General features: G+C 51.3%; 1 protein-coding gene and 1 long non-coding RNA gene across 4 annotated transcripts in view; one reads left to right on the top strand and one right to left on the bottom strand.

Annotated features, from left to right (window-relative positions):
• Positions 1 to 25,860, bottom strand: part of PDCD6 (programmed cell death 6) — a 39,689-nt gene extending 13,829 nt beyond the window's left edge. Inside the window, exons 1-2 of one of the 2 annotated variants that reach the window (XM_024247101.3) lie at positions 23,640 to 25,860; positions 22,675 to 22,736 (exon numbers count right to left, since the gene is read on the bottom strand). In XM_024247101.3, coding sequence (XP_024102869.2) covers positions 22,675 to 22,736; positions 23,640 to 23,836 — 259 coding nt within the window. In that variant the 5' untranslated portion in view covers positions 23,837 to 25,860. The remainder of the gene's footprint in view (positions 1 to 22,674; positions 22,737 to 23,639) is intronic. The other variant, XM_024247100.2, reaches the window with a different exon arrangement.
• Positions 8,287 to 14,060, top strand: LOC129059311 (uncharacterized). 2 transcript variants are annotated; one of them, XR_008525101.1, is made up of 3 exons: positions 8,287 to 8,479; positions 8,956 to 9,221; positions 10,714 to 14,060. It is a non-coding gene; the product is annotated as an uncharacterized LOC129059311 (long non-coding RNA). The 2 variants fall into 2 exon arrangements; XR_008525100.1 differs by having other exon boundaries at positions 8,294 to 8,479; positions 8,956 to 9,830.
• Positions 25,861 to 26,420: the final 560 nt, after the last annotated feature.

Genomic DNA, 26,420 nt, shown 5'->3' with positions numbered 1-26,420 from the left:
CCAACATGGTGAAATCCCGTCTCTACTAAAAATACAAAAATTCCTGTAATCCCAGCACTTTGGGAGGCCAAGGCGGGCGGATCACCAGGTCAGGAGATCGAGACCATTCTGGCTAACACGGTGAAACCCCGTCTCTACTAAAAATACAAAAAGCTAGCTGGGCATGGCGGCATGTGCCTGTAGTCCCAGCTACTCGGGGGGCTGAGGCAGGAGAATGGCGTGAACCCGGGAGGTGGAGCTTGCAGTGAGCTGAGATCACGCCATTGGACTCCTGCCTGGGCAACAAAGTGAGACTCCATCTTAAAGAAAGAAAAAAAACCTTCAAAAGAACGTAAGAATTATTTCTTAAAGTACAGCTTTAAAAATGCCCCTTAAAAATACATCAATGTTATATTAAGGTAAACCTACTTCAGAAGCACAGAGACTTGAAAAAAGTTAATTTCTTGAAATTCCAAGATGTTTTGGGAACGAGAAATAAGCACAGAAAATGGGCTAGGAGGATAATGGATGAAACCGATGGGCTGATCACCGCTCCAGGATGGTCTCGCCATGGAGGTGACGGGGTGAGCGCTGCAGTGCAGGACTGGGGATGCCACAGGAACGGGTGCCCCAGGTAGGGCGCTGTCCAGGAAGGATGAGAAACCTGAGAACAGCTAGATGGGAGCAGCTGGGGGGGAGCAGCTGGGGGGGAGCAGCTGGGGGAACAGCTGGGGGGGAGCAGCTGGGGGAACAGCTGGGGGGGAGCAGCTGGGGGAACAGCTGGGGGGGAGCAGCTGGGGGAACAGCTGGGGGGAGCAGCTGGGGGGGAGCAGCTGGGGGAACAGCTGGGGGGAGCAGCTAGGGGGAACAGTGGGGTGGGGAGCAGCTGGGGGGAACAGCTAGATGGGAGCAGCTGGGGGGAGCAGCTGGGGGAGCAGCTGGGGGGGAGCAGCTGGGGGGGAGCAGCTGGGGGGGAGCAGCTGGGGGAGCAGCTGGGGGAGCAGCTGGGGGGGAGCTGGGGGGGAGCAGCTCGGGGGGAGCAGCTGGGGTGGAACAGCTGAGTGGGAGCAGCTAGGGGGGAGCAGCTGGGTGGGAGCAGCTAGGGGGAGCAGCTGGGTGGGAGCAGCTGGGTGGGAGCAGCTAGGGGGGAGCAGCTAGGGGGAGCAGCTGGGTGGGAGCAGCTGGGTGGGAGCAGCTAGGGGGGAGCAGCTGGAGGGTAGCAGCTGGGGGGGAGCAGCTGGGGGGGAGCAGCTGGGTGGGAGCAGCTGGGGGGGAGCAGCTAGGGGGAGCAGCTGGGTGGGAGCAGCTAGTGGGGAACAGCTAGGGGGGAGCAGCTAGGGGGGAGCAGCTGGAGGGTAGCAGCTGGGGGGGAGCAGCTGGGGGGGAGCAGCTAGGGGGGAGCAGCTAGGGGGAGCAGCTGGGTGGGAGCAGCTGAGTGGGAGCAGCTGGGGGGAGCAGCTAGGGGGAGCAGCTAGGGGGGAGCAGCTGAGTGGGAGCAGCTAGGGGGGAGCAGCTAGGGGGGAGCAGCTGGGTGGGAGCAGGGTCCACCGGCTGCACAGGGGTGGGGAGAGGAGCCCATGAGGGCCTGAGAGCAGCCAGGCCGGGGAGGAACCCTAATCCCTCATCTGCACATGACACGGGGCCTGCCAGAGCCCCATAGAGCTTGGAACAGAGCTGGGGAGGAGTGTTTGCCAGGCCTCCCGTCCCCTCCTTCTTCCCACTGGGATTACTTCTGAAGGAAGAAGAACCCATCAAGTCCTTGTAAATGTGATGGGGAGAGAACCCCTGACAGTGCCTGGTGCTCACTCCTGGGGAGCCACTGTCTCAGGTGGTCCTGGTCTCGGGAGCTCTCAGGTGGTCCTGGTACAGTGAAGTTTCTGGGTTCAGGTCCATGGCACCTGGGAAATGTCGCGTTTAAGTGAAATGATCTTTAAAGCCCAAGAGGAAATGTTCCAGGCACCCCTCAGAGACCCCATGAGGCAGGAAGGACAGTGGGGCTACGAGGGCCCCCACCTTCTCCAGCTCGACCAGTGCCTGGGAATTACTCCCTGAAATCATGAGCAGAGCTGGATGCTGGGTCAGTTCTGTGTGCCTGGAAATTACTCCCTGATATCGATAGCAGAGCTGGATGCTGTGGTCTCCGGGACTCTACCCTTAATGGTTTCATGTATTTACATGGATCTAACCTTATATTTATCTATGTAAAGAAATAAATTTGTCATTTGTTAGATCCACCTGCGCTTGAGATTATCTTTTTAAGAATATTTTCCTAGCCATTAAAGAACATAAGTCGATTTTCTTTTTTCATTTCTCTATTGCTGTGTGACAAAAGGTAATATTCTATACTTTTTGTATTAAAGGACTTCAAATTACTGATACTTTGGATGACTTCTAAAGTCTTTGCCATATTCTGAATGAAGAATGTGAGCCCCAGGTTAAAAATATCAACAATTAAATCACAGGGTATGTGTTCACCAGGAGGCCTGGTGTCATTTTCTTGTTGGCCGTTTGCGATTGGCTAAGAGGGAAGATCTCGTCCTGCGTTCTCACCATGGGCACAGGTGCAAGGAAGCCCCCAGGAGGTGCAGAATTCCTCGATTGCTTTGATTTGGTGATGGTTTCATGGGTGTTTGCTCAGGTCAAGTCTCACCAAAGTGCACACATTAAATGTGTGCAGCTCTTTGTGTAGCAATTATACCTCAAAAAAGCTGAAACACTTTTACACTTGAAATAATCGAAGTGACATTTTAATCTAAAGGTTTACAAATCTATCACCTACATGGCTGATTTTTCCATGAGAGTCTCATTTACAAGAGAAACACAATTATGAAATCAGTACCCTTTACTTTCAAAGGGTAACGGAAGAAGCATAAGGTTCTGTTAGGGCAGTGCTTACACTCTCCCCCATGTTTATTCTGTGGTTAACCACATGGTAGATCTGCAGTGATTCAGGAAGATGAATTATCTTCAACACACAAAAGTTCAGTCCTCTGGCATGTACAAATCCTGGTGTGGTTTTTGCACAACATTCTGCCTGGGATGTGTGGGGAGAAGCTGTGATAACAGGATCGGGATTCATTCATGCTTCATTCATCTGGGAGGCCTGCGACTGCCCGGCAGAGTGCGGGCTGAGCCTCCAGCGCCGAGCACCAGACACTCCACCCTCCTGAGGCACTTGTGTGGAGGCAGGTGAGATGCCCAGACCAGGAGGGTGTGCGTGGGGGGTCGGGCACCAGAGAACTTGAGATGAGATTCAACTGTGTGGATGGGTCTGGCGGAGGTGGTGGCTCCCAGGCTGGGGAGGCATAAAGACAAATCCCGGTGACCCTTGCCCTGAAAAGCTGCTATGTACATTTAGTAGAAGATTGTCCATGAAAACAGACTCTCAGAAGCAAAGAGGGGCCTTGACGGGCCCCCCCACCCATGTGCAATGCCGGGTCTTACTCCCTCTGCCCCTGAAGGGAGCGTCCTCCTCACCTTTCTGGTCCACCTTCCCTTGCCTTGTCTGCACTTATCCACTGAATTCCTGCAGCCCCAGACAGTCTTTTTGATGTGGACTACTTTGAGCTCAACATAACAGAATTAATTAGCAGCGTGTGTTCTTGCTGCTTCATCCACTCACACACTATCTGAGACCCATTCATGTCTCCGGAGGTCCCTCACTCGCCTTGTGCTGGCTGACTCCACTGAGGGACTTGCTGGGACATCCTCATCCATCTGCAGTGAACAAGCATTTGGATCTTTTCCCACTCGGGTTTGTGCGAACAGTGACACCAGGTGCATCTGAAATACACCACGTGCCCAGGTGCACGTGGGGCGTGTGTGCAGCTCTCTGACCCCTCTGTGGCAGGAGAGCACTGAGGCCCAAGGTGAAGTGGGGAGGTGTGGGTGTGGGGCCAGGCTGGGGTTGGGGAGAAGACACTGGATTCTGGGCCTTGTCTGAGGGCCGAGCAACAGGTGTTGTGGCAGATCAGATCTGGTGTTGAACTGGCCTGATTATCCCAGAGAATTGATGTTCATGGTTTCTCTGAATAACATAGAAATGTATCCTTGTGGTCCTGAAACTTGAGAAAGTGACATTTGTCTTATTTGAGTTCCTTTCTCAGGAAACTGACCATCAGGCCTCCCGGGTAGTGTGAAGGAAGAGAGACTCACCAGATCACGGCATCTGGACAGTGTGACGCCAAACCCCTCACCCATCATGAGTGCCTGACCAGCCACCTGCCTCCTCCTGACCAACTCCTCTTCCTCACTCTCCCTAATTCCTGTTTTCCTTACACACAGTCACATTTCTTCCCTGCTATATAGTCAGTCAGGAAGATGGATTTGAGGCTAACCTCCCATGTCCTGGCCTGCAGCTTCTGATGCACGCCTTCTTCATTGGCAGTAACCATCGTCTCAGTGACTGGCTTTCTGTGCGGTGAGCAGCGGGATCTGGAACAAACCCCTGCATTCCGGGAACAGGGAGAGCAGCCTCAGCAGGCCCCCGGCCCTGAGTGTGGTCATGACCACCAAGGACCCACACCAGCCCCCGAAGGTGAATGAGGACAAGAGAAAAAAGGCTCCTGAGGACCCAGCCAGAATTCCTGCAACGTCACGGAGAATCGCGGCCACCCGGCCCATGCCCCCTTGAAGGGCAGCTGCAAGATTCATCTCATTTGTCTTTCTTTCCCGGACATCTCCAAATCTCCTTTACCACAACCTTGTGATCCTGAGTTTCCATCAAGATGTGCATTGTTTTACTGTATTGCTTTAATTTACTCTGCTGGCTCTCTGGAGAAATGCAACCTCATCAGCAGAAATTATTTCCTCCCTGACACTTTTTAAATCTGTTATTTCCTATAGCCAGGTACTGAGCCCTTCAATTGAGGTCTAAACCCTCCACTCTCTCCCTCCAGGATTGCCAAGCCTGTGGTTTCAGTTCCATGCTCCCAGGTAGATTATTTCAACTCAAAGTCCAACAGGCTTATGAAATACTTTTTGTGGTTTTCTTAATTTTAAGAGTTTAAATATGTTTTTGTTTCATGGAGGTGACACCCTCTGTCTTTGAGTTGTGGGAGCCTTCCTCCTTCAGTCTGCGTGTACTGAAGCCAGTGTTTGCTGTACAGCCTCTCAGCCACAGCAGCCGACAGTGATGTGCAGGTGCTCACGCCATCGCCCCAGAGAGCTCCTCCATTCGCCCCTCCACCCGTAGCCCCTTGAAACCACTGCCCTGCTCCCCGACACGGTAGCACTGTCTTCTCCAAGATGTCACGTGGCAGCATCCTTCGGCCTGTGCCCACCAAAACTAGCTTCCTTCACCGGGCATGTGACCTGGGAGACCTGGGGCATTTGGGTGCATCTTTCCACTGCTGGTTGGTGCCCCCTGTGTGGAAGCATCCACGTTGGTTCCCACCTCCTCCTGCCGATGGACATTTTGTTTTCTTCCAGTTATTGGCAATGAGGAATGAGGCCTAAACACTTGTGTGCAGGTTTGTGTGTGCACGTTTAAGTTTGCTCTTGGACATTTCAGGAGCGGGGTTGCTGGATGATGTGGTAAGGATGTGCTTAACTTCATAAGAAACTCCCGGACCACTTTCCAGCATGGCGGGACCCCTCCCATTCCCACTGCAGCTTATGAGGGTCCCAGTTCCTCTGCATCATCACTAGGACCTGGGTCGGCCTGTGGTTTTTGTCTGTTTTTAGCCATTTTAATAGATTTGCAGAGGTACTGTTGACTGGCATTTCTCCAGCATCTCTATGATGTTGAGCCTCTTTCTCGGGCAATATGCCCTCCTTATACCTTCTTTGATGAGGCCTCCATTCAAATATTTGCCCTCTCTTTAATACTGGGGTTTTTACTTTCTTATGGTTAAGTTTTGATGGTTCTTCATATATTCTGCGTGCCAGTACGTTGTGAGATGTGTGATTCACAAATATTTTTTTCTAGACCGTGGTTTGTGTTTCATTCTCCTTAGATTTTTACATTGCTTTATAGAATTATAATTTTAAATTTATGACTAAATTTAATTTGTCAATCTTTTATGAATCATGCTTTTGGTGTCATGCCTAAGAACTTTTTGCCTAACCCCAGGCCATACAAATTTTCCCGTGTTTTTACCTAAGGGTTTGATAGCGTTATGTTCTCCATTTAGGCCTGTGATAAATGTTGAGTAACATTTTGTGTCAGCCATGGCCATACCTTTCTCCATCTCTCACGGTATCGTGGGCATTTGCAGCTCCCGGTGCCCCGTGCTGGTCCCGTCTTCTTGGTCCGCTCTTCCTGTGAGTTTCAGGGCACGTCTTAGTGCTGGAGCTGTCTTGGTCCGTCAGGGGGTCCCGTGGGCTTATCCGTGTGGGAAAGTCAGGACTGTGATGTTGACGGGATGCCCTGTGAGTCAGGGGGAGGTGCTGATGGGGGTTTCCATGTAGAAGAGAGAGGTGTTTGGTTTTCCGGATGGTGCAGACTTGAGAGGGGACAAACTTGAGAAATGCCACCAAGAAGAAGCCCAGGCAGAGCAGGTCTCGGGGCCGCCCAGCCGTGTGGGAGCCAAACGTGGATGTGTCAGTGGCCATGCCAGGAGGTAAACCCTCAACCAACGGCCTCTGGATGTCCAAGGCCAAGTCTTGTTCAAGAGGGGCGTTCAGCTGAGCCAACCATGGCAGAAATGCATAAGGGAGATGCCATGGTTCCTCTGTTTAAATCCTCTGCTAATCCCACCCCACTCAGAGAAGGAGCCAAGTCCTCACAGCAGCCTGCCACCCCTGCCTGACTCGGCCTCCTCTCAGCTCTGATTCTCCGTACCCTTCTATCCCTCTCTGTCTCTTCTCCCACCAGAGAGGAGATCCTGCACATTTATCCTGGTGGATTCAAACCCATCTTTGCCACACAGATAGTCACTGGAATGAACAGGTATAAAGAGTCCTTTTGAAAAAGAAAAAGGCAGGCCAGGCATGGTGGCTCATGCCTGTAATCCCAGCACTTTGGGAGGCTGAGGTGGGAGAATCACCTGAGGTCAGGAGTCTCAGACCAGCCTGGACAACATGGTGAAACCCCATCTCTAGTAAAAATACAAAAATTGGCCAGGGGTGGTGGTGGGCGCCTGTAATCCCAGCTACTCGGGAGGCTGAGGCAGGAGAATCACTTGAACCCAGAAGGTGGAGGTTACAGTGAGCTGAGATTGCGCCACTGCATTCCAGCCTGGGCAACAGAGTGAGACTCTGTCTCAAAAACATAACAATAGGAATAATAAAAGAAAAGTGCAAAAACTCAAACAACTTAACAGAAACTGAGGAAAAGAGCTGAACCGGCCCTCCACAGAAGAGGAAATGTGGAGGAATGGCTAAAGAAAACATGAAGAGGGGCTCAGCCTAACAGGGGGAGATATCACGTGACACCCACCAGACGGGCAAAAATCCCACCACCCACAACCCAATCCATGCCAGTGTTGGGGAGAATGGAGAGAAGCAGGAACACCAGGCCCTGCTAAGAACGGTTGTGAAGTATATTTCTGTTATGCTTGTATATGAAAGAGTGTGTATTGTGGGTTATGAGGAAAATTACATTTCTTACCTGGGATGAAATTTTAAAACTTGAAAGCTACTGACCAGAAGAAACTTGCACTTGTGTACAAAAGAAACGCCCAAGAACGTTCCCAACAAAACACAGTCCTCAGGGCCCCAACCTAGCCAAACACTCACCCACAGGAAGATGAAGACATTTCCCATGTTCCCATCAGACGACGGGAGATCAGGCAGCAATGAAAATGAACCATGTCAGTGTGGGTGGGTCTCAGGGAGAGAATGGAGGACAAAAATAGACATAGAGCAGATGCTCAGAGCCATGCAGCACAGGAGCAGCCACACAGGAGAATTTCCTCACATCAAAGTTCAAAACTACAGCCGAGGCAACAGAGCAAGACCCTGCCTCAAAAAGAAAACAAAGTTCAAAAACTAAATGGCATATTTTTTAGGGATGTACACACACGGTGAAAGAAACGTACTATGAAGGAAAGTGTGGGAATAATAAAGACTAAAGCAGGAAGTGATTCCCTCCGTAGGAGAAGAGAAGGGACTGGGACTCAGGCAGGGCCTCCAGGGAGTATCCAAAGTTATGTCTCTTCAGATTCTACTCCCTAAACTTGGTGGAGGTCCTCTGTGTCCAATGTTCTTTATACCTTACCCATACTGTACAAATGCTTTATTTCTATTCAATATTTAGAAGGCAGTTATAAACAAGATGCATTAAATAGCAAGGTGGCAGAGGAACATCAGGAAGGAACATCAGGAACATCCATGAGGTTCCATCCATGCAACCTCACCATGGATACGCTTGTGATCAAGGGCCTGGTCTCAAGACACGGTCAGAGATCAGAGGCCACACCATCATAGCAGTGGAGCAGGACCAGCTGGCACAGGGTCCTTCTGTGCAAACTGCTGCATCACCAGGCTGTGTGAACGGACTCAATTGTCAGAACTCACAAAATATCAGTATCAGCACCGAAACCTCACAGGAAAAATGGTAAGTTCTAAGTTTCTCCATTAATAGTAACTTTCAGATTAATCTCTGTCATCCATCGCTTCTCCAAGAAATAACTTTTTATGGCTTTGCATGGGTCTATGTTTCAATTTATATTTTATTTTACTGATTGAAAAAATATATATTGTGTGTGGTATGTGATTTTGTCTGTCAGGATAATCATAGCTGAATTTCTATTATTATTATACCAATATAATTTAGTTTTTTTAAGCTTTTCAATTCCTGAGGGTATTAATCAGGGTCTTTCTGTCTCATGAGACAGAAAACAAATCCAAACTGTGTAAGAGAAAAAGGAATGCATTGATCCCGAGGACTGAGAAGCTCCCAGGCTTAACTTGCTTGGGATTCAGCCACATGTACAGTTTCAAGTGGCGTCCTGAAACGCTCTCTACTTCCCCAACATCGGCTCCTCCAGTGGCGTCCTGTAACTCTCTCTCTCTCTACTTCCCCAACATCAGCTCCATGTTTAGCTCCACGAACTTCAGACTTAAACAGCATCACTGGCTCCTGACCAGGATTCCAGCTCCACGAACCTCAAACTAGAACACCAGCCTGGCTTGTCCGCAGGTCTCCAGCTCCAAAACCTAAGACATCAGTGGCAGTACCTACTCCTCCCGGGGGCTCCAGCTCCGAGACCCTCAGACTTGAACCGCAGCACCAGCTCTTCCCCGGATCTCCAGCTCCACCACCCTCAGACTTAAACAACAGCAGCACCAGCTCATCTGTGGGTCTCTAGCTCCACCACCCTCAAACTAGAACAACATCAGCTCCTCCCCGGGTCTCCAACTGCGTGACCCTCCAACTAGAAACACACCAGCTCCTCCGTGGCTCTCCAGCTCCACAAACCTCACACTAGAACAGCAACACCAGCTCCTCCGCGGGTCTCCAGCTTTACAACCTAAGACATTAGTGGCAGCACCGGCTCCTCCCGGGGCCTCAAGCTGCGAGACCCTCAGACTTGAACCACAGCACTAGCTCTTCCCTGGATCTCCAGCTCCATGACCCTCAGACTTAAACAACAGAACAACCAGTTCCTCCCTGGGTCTCCAGCTCCATGACTCTCAACTAGAAACACACCAGCTCCGCCCTGAGTCTCCAGCTCCACGACTCACAAACTACAACACCACCACTACCCGCTGTATCTCCAAATCCACGACCCTCAACTAGAAACACACCAGCTCCTCCCCGGGTCTCCAGCTCCACGACCCTCAATCTGGAACATCAGCTCCTCCTCAGGTCTCCAGCTGCACGACCCTCAAACTAGAAAAACACCAGCTCCTCCCCGGGTCTCCAGCTCCACGACCCTCAATCTGGAACATCAGCTCCTCCTCAGGTCTCCAACTGCACAACCCTCAAACTAGAAAAACAGCAGCAAACTGAAAAAACTCCCCGGGTTTTTCTAGTTTGAGGATCGTGCAGCTGGACACCCGGGAAGGAGCTGATTTTAATCTAGTTTGAACGTCGTGGAGCTGGACACCCAGGGAGGAGCTGGTGTTTTTCTAGTTTGAGGGTCGTGGAGCTGGACACTTGGGAAGGAGCTGACTTTAAGCTAGTTTGAACGTCGTGGAGCTGGACACCCAGGGAGGAGCTGGTGTTTTTCTAGTTTGAGGGTCGTGGAGCTAGATACCCAGGGAGGAGCTGGTGTTTTTCTAGTTTGAGGGTCGTGGAGCTGGACACCCGGGAAGGAGCTGACTTTAATCTAGTTTGAACGTCGTGGAGCTGGACACCCAGGGAGGAGCTGGTGTTTCTCTAGTTTGAGGGTCGTGGAGCTGGACACCCAGGGAGGAGCTGGTGTTTTTCTAGTTTGAGGGTCGTGGAGCTGGACACCCAGCGGGGAGCAGTGTTTTTCTAGTTTGAGGTCATTTGAGGATCAGCTGCATGACCCTCAAACTAGAAAAACACCAGCTCCCCACTGGGTATCCAGCTTCACAAACCTCACACAAGAAAAACACCAGCTCCTCCCCAGATCTCTGGCTCCACAACCTACAAACTACAACATCAGCACCTCCTCCCTGGGTCTCCAGTTCCACGACCCTCAAACTAGGAAAACATCAGCTCCTCCCGGTGTCTCCAGCCGCAGGACCCTCTGATCAGAAAAACATCAGCTCCTATGTGGGTCTTCAGCTGCAGGAGCCTCAAACTAGAATAACATCAGCTCTTCCCTGGGTCTCAAGCTGCACAACCCTCAACCTAGAACAACATTGGCTTCTCTCCAGGTCTCCAGCTGCTGGACCCTCAAACTAGAACATCAGCTCCTCCCCGAGTCTCCAGCTGCATGACTCTCAATTAGAACAACATCAGCTCCTCCCCGGGTCTCCAGCTCCACAACCTGCAAACTAGAACAGCAGCAGCTCCTCCCTGGATTTCCAGCTCCAACAACCTCAAACTAGAACAACATCAGCTCCTCCCCGGGTCTCCAGCTCCACAACCCGCAAACTAGAACATCAGCAGCTCCTCCCTGGATTTCCAGCTCCAACAACCTCAAACTAGAACAAAATCAGTTCTTCCCTGTGTCTCCAGCTCCATGACCTTTTGATCAGAAAAACATGAACCACTACCTGAGTCTCCAGATGCAGGAGCCTCAAACTAGAACAACATCAACTCCTGTCCGGGTCTCCAGCTGCATAACCCATAAACTAGAACATCAGCTCCTCCCAGGTCTCCAGCTGCACGACCCTCAAACTAGAACATCAGCTCCTCCCCGGGTCTCCAGCTGCACGACCCGCAAACTAGAACAACATCAGCTCCTCCCAGGTCTCCAGCTGCACAACCTGCAAACTAGAACAACATCAGCTCCTCCCCGGGTCTCCAGCTGCACGACCCGCAAACTAGAACATCAGCTCCTCCCAGGTCTCCAGCTGCACGACCCTCAAACTAGAACATCAGCTCCTCCCAGGTCTCCAGCTGCACAACCCGCAAACTAGAACAACATCAGCTCCTCCCCGGGTCTCCAGCTGCACGACCCGCAAACTAGAACATCAGCTCCTCCCAGGTCTCCAGCTGCACGACCCTCAAACTAGAACATCAGCTCCTCCCAGGTCTCCAGCTGCACAACCCGCAAACTAGAACAACATCAGCTCCTCCCCAGGTCTCCAGCTGCACGACCCTCAAACTAGAACATCAGCTCCTCCCAGGTCTCCAGCTGCACGACCCTCAAACTAGAACATCAGCTCCTCTCCAGGTCTCCAGCAGTAGGGCCCTCAGACTAGAACATCAGTTCCTCTCTGAGTCTTCAGCTGCATGACCCTCAATCTAGAACATCAACTGCTCTCCAGGTCTCCAGCTGTAGCGCCCTCAAAATAGAACATCAGCTTCTTCCCGAGTCTTCAGCTGCACGACCCTCAAACTAGAACATCAGCTCCTCTCCCGGTCTGCAGCTACAAGACTCTCAAACTAGAACATCAGCTCCTCTCCGGGTCTGCAGCTGCAAGACCCTCAAACTAGAACATCAGCTCCTCTCTGGGTTTTCACCTCCATGACCCTCAATCTAGAACATCAGCACCTCCCTGAGTCTCCAGTTGAAAGACCCTCAAAGTGAACATCAGCTCCTCCCTGAGTCTTCAGCTGCATGACACTCCATCTAGAACATCAGCTCCTGTCCGGTTCTCCAGCTGCACGAACCTCAAACTAGAACTTCAGCTCCTCCCTGAGTCTTCTGCTGCACGACCCTCAAATTAGAACCTCAGCTCCTCCCTGAGACTTCAGCTGCACGACCCTCAAACTAGAACATCAGCTCCTCTCCAGGTCTCCAGCAGTAGGGCCCTCAGACTAGAACATCAGTTCCTCTCTGAGTCTTCAGCTGCATGACCCTCAATCTAGAACATCAACTGCTCTCCAGGTCTCCAGCTGTAGCGCCCTCAAAATAGAACATCAGCTTCTTCCCGAGTCTTCAGCTGCAAGACCCTCAAACTAGAACATCGGCTTCTCTCCAGGTCTCCAGTTCCATGACCCTAAATCTAGAACATCAGCTCCTCCCTGAGTCTCCAACTGAAAGACCCTCAATGTGAACAACATCAGCTCCTCCCCAAGTCTTCAGTTGCACAACCCTCAAACTAGAACATCAGCTCCTCCCCGAGTCTGTAGTTGCAAGACTCTCAAATTACAGCTCCTCCCTGAGTCTTCAGCTGCACGACCCTCAAACTAGAAAATCAACTCCTCTCCAGATCTCCAGTTCCATGACACTCAATCTAGAACATCAGCTCCTCCGAGTCTCCAACTGAAAGACCCTCAACGCAAACAACATCAGCTCTTCCCCAAGTCTTCAGCTGCACGACCCTCAAACTAAAACATCAGCTCCTCTCCATGTCTCCAGCTGTAGGGCCCTCAAACTAGAACATCAGCTCCTCTCCTAGTCTTCAGCTGCACGACCCTCAATCTAGAACATCAACGCCTCTCCTGGTCTCCAGCTGTAGGGCCCTGAAACTAGAATATCAGCTCCTCCCCGAGTCTTCAGCTGTACGACCCTCAAACTAGAACATCAGCTCCTCTCCGAATCTCCTGCTGTAGGGCCCTCAATCTAGAACATCAGCTCCTCCCCGAGACTTCAGCTGTACGACCCTCAAACTAGAACATCAGCTCCTCCCCGAGTCTTCAGCTGTATGACCCTCAATCTAGAACATCAGCTCCTCTACAGGTTTGCAGCTGCAAGACACTCAAACTAGAACATCAGCTCCTCCCTGAGTCTTCAGCTGTATGACCCTCAATCTAGAACATCAGCTCCTCTACAGGTTTGCAGCTGCAAGACACTCAAAACTAGAACATCAGCTCCTCCCTGAGTCTTCAGCTGTATGACCCTCAATCTAGAACATCAGCTCCTGAGTATCCAGCTGAAAGACCCTCAATGCGAACAACATCAGCTCCTCCCCGAGTCTTCAGCTGCAAGACCCTCAAACTAGAACATCAGCTCCTCCCCGAGTCTTCAGCTGCACAATGCTCAATCTATAACATCAGCTCCTGTCCGGTTCTCCAGCTGCACGACCCTCAATCTAGAACATCAGCTCCTCTCCGGATCTCCAGCTGTAGGGCCCTCAGACTAGAACCTCAGCCCCTCCCCAAGTCTTCAGCTGCACAACCATCAAACTAGAACCTCAGCTCCTCCCTGTGTCTCCAGCTCCACAACTCTCAAACTAGAACCACACCAGTTACTCCCTGGGTCTCCAGCTCTACGACCCTCCAATTAAAATAACATCAGTTCCTCACGGGTCTCTATCTGTATGACCCTCAAACTAGAACATCTCTCCCACCTGGATCTCCAGCTCCACGACCCTCACAGAACAGCCAAACCGGCTCCTTCATTGTCTTCAGCTCCACAACCTAAGACATCAGTGGCAGCACCAGCTCTTCCCTGGACCTCCAGCTCAATGACTCTCATAGACTTAAAAGGCAGCACCGGCTCCTCCCCAAGGCTCCATCTCCACCCCTTCAGATTTGAACAGCGATAGCACCAGCTCCTCTCCAGGTCTTCAGCCCCATGACCCTCCCTGAACAATCCCTTCTTATGAAATTCAGCAGCCAAGAAAACTGCAGCAGAAGTAAATGAATAAATGTTTTGTTTTCAAATCGATGTCTCTTTTACGTTCATGAGTTAACTTTTCTACTTTCCATTAGCCTTGCAATCTACTTATGTCCAATGTGAAACAGAAACACACCATTTGAAATCACGTTTAAAAACTTAGTAGTATTTTTAAATAAAATCATCACACAGCTGTAAACGCAATCTTATTTCTCTCTGCCTGTGCAGATGTTATGAAAATTCGAACTATGAATTTACTTTGTTGAGATTCCCAGAATACACATTAATCCCAAATGTTACTCTCCTCCTTAAAATCTTTTAAAATGTTCCCATCACCCGAGCATAAATGCCAGCTCCCATTCACAGCCCAAAGTGCCCAGTATGGCCCTGCCCTCTGCCCTGGTCTATGGACTCCCCTCTTAAATGCCAGCTCCCATTCACAGCCCAAAGTGCCCAGCACAGCCCTGCCCTCTGCTCTGGTCTATGGACTCCTCTCTGGTGCCCAGCCCAGCCCTCCCCACCCCTCTGCCCTGGCTTATGGTCTCCCCTCTTAAATGCCAGCTCCATCCACAGCCCACAGTGCCCAGCACAGCCCTGCCCTCTGCCCTGGTCTATGGACTCCCCTCTTAAATGCCAGCTCCATCCACAGCCCAAAGTGCCCAGCACAGCCCTGCCCTCTGCCCTGGTCTATGGACTCCCCTCTTAAATGCCAGCTCCATCCACAGCCCAAAGTGCCCAGCACAGCCCTGCCCTCTGCCCTGGTCTATGGACTCCCCTCTTAAATGCCAGCTCCATCCACAGCCCAAAGTGCCCAGCACAGCCCTGCCCTCTGCCCTGGTCTATGGACTCCCCTCTTAAATGCCAGCTCCATCCACAGCCCAAAGTGCCCAGCACAGCCCTGCCCTCTGCCCTGGCCTATGGTCTCCACTCTGGTGCCCGGGCCAGCCCTCCCCACCCCTCTGCCCTGGTCTATGGTCTCCCCTCTTAAATGCCAGCTCCATCCACAGCCCACAGTGCCCAGCACAGCCCTGCCCTCTGCCCTGGTCTATGGACTCCCCTCTTAAATGCCAGCTCCATCCACAGCCCACAGTGCCCAGCACAGCCCTGCCCTCTGCCCTGGCCTATGGTCTCCACTCTGGTGCCCGGGCCAGCCCTCCCCACCCCTCTGCCCTGGTCTATGGTCTCCCCTCTTAAATGCCAGCTCCATCCACAGCCCAAAGTGCCCAGCACAGCCCTGCCCTCTGCTCTGGCCTAAGGTCTCTCCCCTGTGCCGTTCCCTTACTGCGGGACAGGCCTCTGTCCGTTCCTCAAACCACACAGGCTCAGGCCTGACTCCAGGCCTTTGCCCTGCTGTGCCCTCTGCCTAGGGTGCCTTTCCCGGGCTCTGCATCCTCCTCTCAACCCGCTGAGCTCCAGCCTGCTGGTCGCCCCTCAGGTGGATGAACACACGGTGTCCTCTCGCCCCGCCAGCTTTTGCACAGGCTCTTCTCTGTGCCAGACACACACCCTCTACTCTCTACATACCATTTATCCTTGGAGTCTGCGCTGAAATATCGCTCCCGGCCCACACCCCTCCCTTGGGCTTCACCTTGGTTAGGTTGCCAACCCCCGTCTCCTGACTCCGGAAGCTAGATGCTCTCCTAGCACTCGGAACCTGCCCATCGCCACATTTTGCACACCCGTGATTACTGTGTTAGCTTGGTGCACAAGTCATCGCGGTTTACTATTAATGAACTGCAGCACTGGCTCCTCCCCACTTTTTTTTTTTGCTATTACTTTTAATGATTGCTGCACCAACCTATTAGAATCATTTATATTTATTCATCCATCATCTGTCTTCCCCTCTAGAAAGGAAGCTCCATGAGAACAGAGGCCAGATCTACTCAAATCACTCCACCTTCCCAGTACATTGTTTGTCAATAATCATTTACCAACTGACTGACAGAGAAATGCCTTCACTGTTGCTGGGATGAGGCACATGACACGCCCCTTTGAAAGTCACTGTCATGGACAGTTGGCATTTGCTCTTCACTGCTGCACCCGTGGCGTGGCTGGGCTTAGGCTGATCTAGTCTGGGCTTGACTCCAGGCTGAGGATGGGAACCATGCCTGCTCCACACGCCTCTCATCCTGCAGCCAGAGCCGCCGTTCCCTGGGGCACGCGCATCTCGTGGGGAAAATCAAGAGCCTTAGGAGGCAGGCCTGGCAGTGCGCCCACACATTCCAGGTTTCTGCTTGTGCCATGTCTGTGAAAATCTCATTGGCAGAAGCAAATCACCCAGCCACGAGCAACACCTATGGGATGGATAAGTCCATCCACCCTCCCTCAGGCCCTGGCAAGGATGCGGCTGTGTCATAGTCTTACGGGGGCAGTGAAAAATTGAGGCCCAACATTAAATCACCCACGGCAAGAAATGTCAGCCTCTGTGTCCCCACACTGGAATTATTCTTCACTAGCAGGTTTGCCTGAGCTGACTTCCCTTTGCAATGGTGTCTGCAGGTTTAGGCCAATGCTGTTCCCCGTGGAGGACAGAGAAGCCTCAACGGGCCTCTGTCTGTTGGGAAGAATAAGATATTAGCTTGGCGCAAAACAACCGCAAGCCGCAGGTGGCCCACGCCCCGTGAGACAGGAGAGGAGCAGAGAACTGTGGGAACTCAGCAAAGCTTGCGTCCCCAGCCCCTCCCGTGTCCCCAGCACCCTCCCCTGCGTCCCCAGCACCCTCCACTGTGTCCCCAGCACCCTCCCGTGTCCCCAGCACCCTCCCCTACGTCCCCAGCCCTCTCCCCTGCTTGCCCCATCTCTGCTTTCTTTTTTTCATTTTCTTTCTTTCGTTTTATTTGAGACACGGTCTGGCTCTGTCACCCAGGCTGGAGTGCAATGGCACGATCTCGGCTTACTGCAACTTTCACCTCCTGGGCTGAAGCAATTCTCCCTCCTCAGCCTTCCCAGTGGCTGGGACTACAGATGCACGCCACCACACCCAGATAAAATTTTTTTTTTTTTTTTTGGTAGAGACAGGATCTTCCATGTTGCCCAGGCTGGTCTCAAATTCCTGAGCTCAAGTAATCCTCCCACCTCAGCCTCCCAAAGTGCTGGGATTACAGGCACGAGCCACCGAGTCCAGCCTGCTTTATTTTTCTCTACAGTACTTGGAATCTTCTAATGTACTAAGGACACGTGTATTTTCTTTCTTTTTTGTCTTCCCTAGAACAGGAGCTTAATGTGAGCAGGTGTTTTTGTTTATCTCATTTATCACCCTATCCCCAGTGCCTGGAATAGGGTCTGGCACATAAATGGTGTGTTCTAAATAAATATTTTTAATAAATAAATGAAATATCCTACAAGAGAAAGCTAGTATTTGGAACTCACCCATCAATAGAACCTAAAAGCCAAAGACCTTTAGCCTGTCTCCGCCTCTGAACACACCCAACCCCGGAGGAGCCAGCAGAGGAAAAACAGGAACAAAGGTGGGGAAGGGAGCGGTGGTGCCCACCAAGCAAGGACCCCTGAGACTTAGGCCAAACCTGAGCTGGAGAAGGGACTACTCTAGGAACCGGGTGTGAGATTAAAGTTTAGATTTGTCTGGCTTGGATTTTGTAACACCTAAACAAGGGTTATTCCATTCTTTTTTTTTTTTTTTTTTTTTTTGAGATGGAGTCTCACTGTCCCCTAGGCTGGAGCACAGTGGCGCAATCTCAGCTCACTGCAACCTCTGCCTCCCAGGTTCAAGTGATTCTCATGCCTCAGCCTCCCGAGTAGCTGGGATTACAGGCACACACCACCATTCCCAGCTAATTTTGTATTTTTAGTAGAGATGGGGTTTCACCATGTTGGCCCCCTGGCTCATGCCTGTAATCCCAGCACTTTGGGAGGCTGAGGAAGGCAGATCAAGAGGTCAGGAGATTGAGACCATCCTGGCTAACACGGCGAAACCCCGTCTCTACTAAAAAGACAAAAAATTAGCCGGGTGTGGTGGTGGACGCCTGTAGTCCCAGCTACTCAGGAGGCTGAGGCAGGAGAATGGCGTGAACCCGGGAGGCGGAGCTTGCAGTGAGCCAAGACAGCGCCACCGCCCAGCCTGGGCGACAGAGCGAGACTCTGCCTCAAATAAAAAAAAAAAAAAAAAAAAAAAATTAGCTGGGCGTGGTGGTGGGCGCCTGTAGTCCCAGCTACTCAGGAGGCTGAGGCAGGAGAATCGCTTGAACCCCAGATGCGGAGGTTGTAATGAGCCAAGATCACGCCACTGCACTCCAGCCTGGGCGACAGAGCGAGCCTCTGTCTCAAAAACAAACAAAAAAAACCTTCAAACGAATGTAAGAATTATTATTTTTTAAAGTACAGCTTTAAAAATGCCCTTTACAAATACATAAGTGTTATATTAAGGCAAACCTACTTCAGAAGCACAAAGTTAATTTCTTATAATTCCAAGAAATATGTGAATGTTTAAAAAAAAAAAAAAAACACAACACCCGAAAAGGGATCAAACTCAAGACAGTTTGGAACATTTTATTGCAAAAAGAAGGGCAGAGAACAGTCTTCTTCTTCATACCTGTTCACCACAGACCTCCCTGAGAGCAGTAATTTTTAGCAGCTCTCCTGTGCAAACAAGTCTCATGAAGGAATCAGTGTATGGGCCACAAATACCTTCTCAGTGTGGTTTCACCTAGAATACAAGCACTCAGAAGCACAAATTTAACTGAAGTGAGAAACCAGGCCATTTTGTAGCTTCAGTTTTTCTACCAGTAATGTATTAATTTCTTGAAATAGCCTAATAATTTAGTTCTACTATCAAAACAGAAGCACAATCTGGGAGCACAATTATTATAGAAGTCAAACTAATTTCAATCATATTAGTATAGGAATTCATATTAGTATAGGCTAAGGCAGGAGGATCGCTTGAGCCTAGGAGTTTGAGACCAGCCTGAGCAAGACAGTGAGACTCCATCACTAATTTTTTTTTTAAATAAAGAAATTCAGAGAGGAGAAGGAAGTGGACTGATATGTGTCTATCCAAGGACAAATTTTGTGTGCCTGTACATACAACACAACTATGAACCTTCCTTCACGCAGCTCACAATCTAGTAGCAAGAGGAAACTATGAAAACATGAGCCCCCACGGTGAGGAAAAAGGTGCGCATCAGAGAAAAGAAAAATGCTGCGATGATCCAATGGCAGGAGCAGCGCGCATCCACTTTGTTTTTTTTGAGATGGGGTTTCGCTCTGTCTCCCAGGCTGGAGTGCAGTGGCTTGATCTCAGCTCAATGAAGCCTCAACCTCCCAGGCTCAAGTGATCTTCCCATCTCAGCCACCCAAGTAGCTGGGACTACAGGCGTGCACCACTACACTTGTTTACTTTTTGTAGAAACAGGGTCTCACAATGTTGCCAAGGCTGGCATTCTGAAGGGCGGGTGGGGCTTCATCCTACAGAGATGAAAGGCAGAAGAAGCTCAGAGCCCAAAGCAAAGGGGTGGAGGACAAGGGCGTCTTCAGAACAGAGTGGCTCGGCTGAGACATCCAGTAGGATGCCACCAGGCAGAGGTGTGGTGGGAAAACACAGGGCCACAGGGTGAATGCTCACATGTGAGGAGCAAACCACCGCAGAACATGACAGAAACACGGTGTACTAAATCAGGCTTCAAATCGCAGCCCTGCAACTTGAGAGCTACCACAGGTAACCCGGAAAGGGAGCACGGACAGCACCGCCCACTGCCTGAGGCTATGAGATGGACCAGAAACCTGTGCTTACCAACAACCTGCCTTATTCCAGAAGGAATTCAGGAAACACAAAGACACTTACAGTACAGCAAAATAAAGTAAATGTGAATCATGTTGGCTGAGGAGAAAGTGAAGAGTCTAAGACTATGTCATAAAGTTTACCTCTACTCTAAACTCATTACTGGTGAGCCACCAATCTGACTTTAAGTTTTCCAGCAGCTAAATTGAAGAGGAAAATGTAATCAGGTAAAGGTTTATAAGATGCAAACAAAACAGAACAGCCACCACAGTTTCTGAGAACACGCGCAGCTCCAGCTCCAGGGAGAAACGGGGTGGCCACCTCCTGGGGCTGCCCCGCAGCAGGCGCGTGAGCCCCAAAGCCAGCATCTCTTCAGGGTGAACAGTGACTACAGGCTTCATGGGGCCACATGCCCCCAGCACAAGCTGAGGAAATCTCCCAGGGCAATTCAGGCAACAGGGTCTCACAATGTTGCCCAGGCTGGTCTCAAACTCCTGGGCTCAAGGGATCCCCTTGCCTCGGCCTCCCAAAGTGTTGGGAGGTCAGATGTGAGCCACTGCACCTGGCCCCGCACTCACGTTAGAGAAGAGGGCTTTGCATCCTGAAGGGCGGGTGGGGCTTCATCCCACAGAGATGAAAGGCAGGGAAGCTCAGAGCCCAAGGTAAAGGGGAGCGCCTAAGAAAAGTGACTCCACTGGGACCACGGTGAGAGGGTCCCGATACACAGCTTGGGTTAAGCCACTGATTTCAAAGTATCTCAGGAATGGTGGACTCAGCCCCTGTCAGGAAATTCTCTCTCTCAAGCAGGCTCCTGGTAGATATTTAGTAGCAGCTGAAATCAAGATTATGTTCTGACTGACACTTGCCGATGGTTAAAGAGCTATATATGCTTTGAGGGCCAGCTGAACTGGGGCAGGACTAACGCCCTCTGGTGAAAATACGGGAACCCAAACACACAAGTCAGAGCAGGAGGTGTCTCCCCCACCCCCAAACAATAACGCTGACCTTGGATTTGGGTTAAGTGCCTAGCCCAGCGTGTGAGTGTTCAGTAAGTGGAAACCATCACCACCGTCATCAGGTAATGGAAAACCATCAAAGTTTGAGCTGACTTGTTAGCCAAGAATAATCGTAGTGTATTAGCTACTACTAATACTCACAGCTGACAATTACTGAGCACTTGCTCCGTGCCAGGAATCACGGGAAGCACCTCGCATGCATTTCCTCAATACTCCCTCCCAGTAACGGCGAGGACACAAAACTGGTAGAGCCAGGACTGGAATCCAGGCAGGCCCCAAAGCACTCCAGTGGAGCCTGCCAAGGTGGGCAGAGTCTACCATGCTAATGAGGTCCAGTATTTGACCACCACTCCTAGTTCAGCAAGTTTAACAGAAAACCTAAAACTAAACCTAAAATCTAAAAATTTGAGCAAATGCATAAAAAGCAGGCTGTTAAAGTGGATCATAAATCTTGCATCACTCACTGGAAAACCACTCAAATATCTCTGAGACACGGCCTCTGAGGAGGGCACTCCGTGTGGCTCGTATCACCCTGGTGACAAACCACTTGCACCTGGGTGGTCATCTGACCATATTTAACAGGTGACGCACAGAGCCATTTGCATCCACTGTGGTCAACATTTAGGAAGTTTTAAGCTGAGATTTGCCAAACTGTAGCCTACTGGATTCCAGGTTCTCTTGACATCTCTTTCTAGTAGCCACGTCTTACACTTCCCGAGTATAAACGAACTGAGATGCAAATAAAAAAAAGGAGGATTTAAGAATACTGAAAAGAGAAAAACCAAGAAAGCATAATCACTAGTGTAGAGATAATAGCATTTCTGAATTCCCTGAAAACAATCTATATAAATGCATGTGAAATAATACACCAGCATCTGTGGCCCACACGTCACATATCAGGAACGGATGTCAGAATATAAGGTAAAAATGTTACTCTGAAAACACAAACCTCACAAATCATTAGGCAGTAAGTAAGGTTGAATCCAGCACCCCCCACCCACAGCGCAGTGAGGCAGTGTCTAGCAGCCGTAGTGCTCCCCGTGCCCCAGTCCAGTCTCTGGCAACTTCAGATACTTCCCACTAATAACGAAAAGCCTTTCAACATTTTCACAACATCTCAAAACTGACCCCTTTTCTAGCTTAAATGGCACGGATCTGGAAAAGCAAACTATACACAGAATCAGAAAAGATGACTGCCCCTGAGGGATTACAGAAAAAGCGGCAGTCAGGTGTTCAATGAAGTAAAATGTGTCCAATGATAGCGCAGGGGAGGGGGATCAGTTGAGCTGAAACTGGCAAGAACTTAACTCCAGGGAGCTCACAATAGGCAAGGAACCGGATTTCCCGCTGCCTGAACGCCCAGTATTCGCACACTGATAAGAACGCCTCCCCATAATCCCCTGGCCAGCGCCTCCAACACCCCCAATCCTTTCCCCAGGAATCCAGTCCCAGTTTCTGCAGTTCCTGTAACAGCCACATTCCCACACAAGTGCTGCCTGAGCTCCCCAAGACCTCCAACAATCACCCCCCAGTGCCTCGAAGGTCTATTCAGAGAAGTCACAAAGATGCAGTCACCGAGGAAATTCAAGGACCTCCAACTTACCAAAAGGCTTTCGGCTTTTGGTAACCTTCCTATTCCCCTCCTAAACCTACAACCTAGTTTTCATTTCTCGAGAAGCCTTTCCCTGTGCTCACGCACGCAGTTGTTAGCTGGCTCGGTGAGACACTCCAAGCAGTAACAGCGGTAGCCACAAAAAAAACCAGAAGCATCTCCACCATGAAGCAGTAATAACAATTTGTCCTAATGATTCCTTTGTCCTTGGAAAATCAACTTCAGAAAGAAGGTTATCCACTGTGAGCAGGGCAGGCTCGCGGCTTCTTGGTCCGGAGACCCAGGTCCCACTGGCCCACTCACCGTTGGAGAGAGCTTGCTGAAGCTCGGTGTCCGATATCACTCCACTCCTGTCTTTATCAACCCTACAACATCAAGAGGAGCAAATAAGCTGGCGATCGAAAGTTCAGGAAAAGCAAAACAAACGTCTCCTGTCAACCCTGCACCGACTCTGGAAGGCTCCCTCCTGGAACCTCCGCCTCTCCCATCCCCCTGAAGAGTACAGGGGAATCAAGGAAGTGCCCCAGGAGCCGACGTCCAGTGTGGTCTTTCCCTAAGAGGACAATCATCTTTCCCTCTCTTTTCCCACCTCAATCCTTCCCTTCCTTCCTCTCCTGGCCTGTCTGAATTCCCATTTGCACCAGTTTCCCTTTTTCACAAACAAGAAAAGATTCCCTCAGATAACTAAGCCATTCCCTGGCCATGAGTTACTACAGTTTCGGTCATTCATTCATTGGAAAAGCGACCAGGGACAGAAGGCGCCGCCATAAAGGTCACCTGGCCCGAGCAGACGCCAGGTCGCTGCTGCTTCCTTGGCTGCTGACATTTTAACAGCGGCCCACGCAGTCTGTTTCCACTTTCCCCAAACAAGCACCCTGGAGACCCTCCACCTGGCGGCTCTTGAGGCAAACAAAAGGGCGTAGCCCAGGAGCCGGTGGCCGCGACCTCGGGTCTGCAGTGGCGCACTCTGCACCTTGGGAAGGGCCCGACGCACAGGACAGGGACCGGGCAGGAGGCAGGGGCGGCCACAGGGGACTGGGCAGGGGAAGGTGGAGACCGCGGGGGACCCGCCAGGGGACGGGGGCGGCCCTGTCCGTCGGTCGGGGCAGGGGTCGGGGACGGCGGCAGGGGACAGGGGAGGCCGCGGGGGACCCGACGGGGGACGGAGGAGGCCGCGGGAGAACCGGCAGGGAACGGGGTTGGTCGGGGCAGGGGTCGGGGTCGGCCGCGGCGCAGGAGGGAGGTGCCCGGGCGGTGCCAGGCCGCACCTCTGGAAAACGTTCCACAGGAAGCTCTGGTCCGGCAGCGCCGCGCCCGCAGCAGGCCCAGGGCCGGCCCCAGGGCCGGGGCGGTAGGAGTAGGCAGCCATGGGCCAAGGCGCGCGGCTGGGCTGAGGCGCCTGCAGCGACGGGAGACCTCTCAGGGAGACTCTGCTTCCGCCTCTGCCGGGGGCAGGGCCTGGCATTACCGCCACTTCCGGGGGCGCAGGAAATGCGTGTTCTCCGGGATGGTCACGGGGTCCCGCGCGGCCAATCACCTCGCAGCTAAGTTGCTAGGCAACGCCCTGGCGCCTGCGGGGCGGGCGGGGTCTGAGCGTCTGGAGGAAGCTAGAGCTTCGGTGCAGGCCGCCTGCGCGCTGTGCCAGGAAGGCGCTTGGAGAAAATGTCCGGCCCGCGACCTGGGACAGGAAATGATGGAGCAGGGACTTAGTTTGCCTTTCAGTTCTTGTATAAAAAGTTTTGAGGTGAATGTGATTCGCTAACAGTCGGAAACTCTGGGCGGGGCGTGGTAGCTCACACCTGTGATCCCTGCGCTTTGGGAGGCGGAGGCGGGCGGAGCTCTTGAGCCCAGCGGGTTCCGACCAGCTTGGGCAGCATGGCTACACCCCATCCTTACAAAAATTACGAAAAGTAGTCGGGCATGATGGCGGGCTCCTGTGGTCCCATCTACTACCTGGACTGAGGCGGGAGGATCGCCTGAGCCCGGGAGGTCGAGGCCGCAGGGAGCCGAGCTCACTGCACTACAGGGTTGGACAGCGAGACTCTGCCAAAAAAGAAAAAAAAGCAAAAGCAGGCCGGGCTCGGTGGCTCATGCCTGTAATCCCAGCCCTTTGGGGGGCCGAGGCCAGTGGATTACCTGAAGTCGGGAGTTCGAGCCCAGCCTTGGCCAATTTGGAGACACCCCGTATCTACTAAGAATACAAAATTAGCTGGGCGTGATGGTGCACGCCTGTAATCCCAGCTACTCGGGAGGCTGAGGCAGGAGAATTGCTTGAACCCGGGAGGAGGAGGTTGCAGTGAGCCGAGATCGGGCCATTGCACTCCAGGCCTGGGCAACAAGTGCAAAACTCCGTCTCAAAAAAAAAAAAAAAGGCAAAACACAATTCGGGTGGGAAGGGCAGTGCGCAGCGTTCTCGGTCGTCTGTTCCGCCCCCAAAAGCTTCCCTCCTTTAGGTTTAACCTGTGCCGCGCGCTCTGCATCAGCGCCGCCCCCGACCCCGTGCAGCTGGAAACCCTGGGCGCCTCCTTGCCGGGCCCCTTCCCGCCCCGGTGGTGGTGCAGCCATGCCTTCCCCGAGACAGCACTGCCTTCGTGCTGGACACAGTTCTAAGGTGGAGCCTGGAGTGCCTGTAGCACAAATCCCGGAATTGGGAAGTGCCCAGCTTTGGGCCACTGTGATCCCTGGGTCTTTCCGGCGCGCCTAGTCTCTTGCCGCCTTCCACCCCGGTCCTGTGTCCTGTGCCCCGGTTCAGGATACTACAATTATTCTCATTATTTCATGGGGTTGTTTCAGCTTTTCAGGTTCTTCAGTGCCTCATTCCATGAATGCTTCTTTCATCCTCATAGTTCCTAGGGTTGTCTCTGAATTTTCACCCAGTTGTCTACCAAGATGTTGAATGGACCCAGAGCCAAGGACGTGTTCTTTTATCAGTGGCACCTGAGACTTTCTTCCCTGTGGACGCAAATCCATTATTCAGCACTCTGGGCACAGCTACAGATCTGATCAGCTATCCATTCTCCAAACTATCTCATCCTCTGTCCCATTTGTTTGTCCCTCTTGTCCACAAGGCATATACCTGAGAGTTTTCAAATTCCTCAAAGAAATTTAGATATTCTGTGGCTTTGGCATTCACCTAATGTGTTAATCTACAAACCTTTTCTACAATGTAGGTTTTTTTTTCATGATGTGAATTCAAGTGGTTTCTAGTGTTCTCTTCATAAAGTTGTAAATGGAAAATAAAATTCTAAGGCCCCACCCCATCTGAATGGACCCCTTCTCTGGGCCAGGGCACTCCAAATTAACCTGAAAACCGTTCAGGCCACGACATGAAGTGGGGGCGGGTGGGACATGGCTGACTATGCCCTCCTCCCTTTTGGAATTCAGGGAAAGCCAACACAGACCTTAAGTCTAATGAGAAACACCATCTATTTTCTCTGAACCCTGCTACCCCAAGGCTTCTTCTACTGATAAAACTTTGGTCTCCACAACCTCTTACAACCCAGACATTCCTTTCTATTGGTAATAACTCTCAACTAATTGCCAATCAGAACATTTTTAAATCTACCTGTAACCCAGAAGCCCCCACTTCGAGTTGTCCTGCCTTTCTGGACTGAACCAATGTATATCCTAAATAGATTTGATTGATGTCTCATGACCCTCTAAAATGCGTAAAACCAAGTTGCACCCCAGCCACCTCCTGAGGTCTGTGTCATGGGCATGGCCACTCTATTTGGCTCAAAATAAATCTCTTCGAGTATTTCACAGAGTTTCAGTCTTTTCATTGACAAAGTATTCATATCACTTGTTGAAGAATCATTTCTAGAATCTTCCACAGCTCTTTGATCTGTAGTTTCTGAAGTCCATCTTTATTCTCCGTCCCATCACTGGCTCCTGTTTTGTTCTCCAGAACTCTGAAAATACTAACAACTATGATTTTGTGACACAATTTGGAAGTTCTTCTTACAGGGAAACCTCGGCAAGAAACAGCTCAGTGCTGGACGCAGTGGCTCATGTCTAGAATCACATTACTTTGGGAGGCTGAGGTGGGA

Source organism: Pongo abelii, chromosome 4 (assembly GCF_028885655.2).
Source record: "Pongo abelii isolate AG06213 chromosome 4, NHGRI_mPonAbe1-v2.0_pri, whole genome shotgun sequence".
Classification (NCBI taxonomy): Eukaryota; Metazoa; Chordata; class Mammalia; order Primates; family Hominidae; genus Pongo; species Pongo abelii.
Note: the sequence above shows the minus strand (reverse complement) of the source record. Positions and strands in the feature narration are given on the sequence as shown.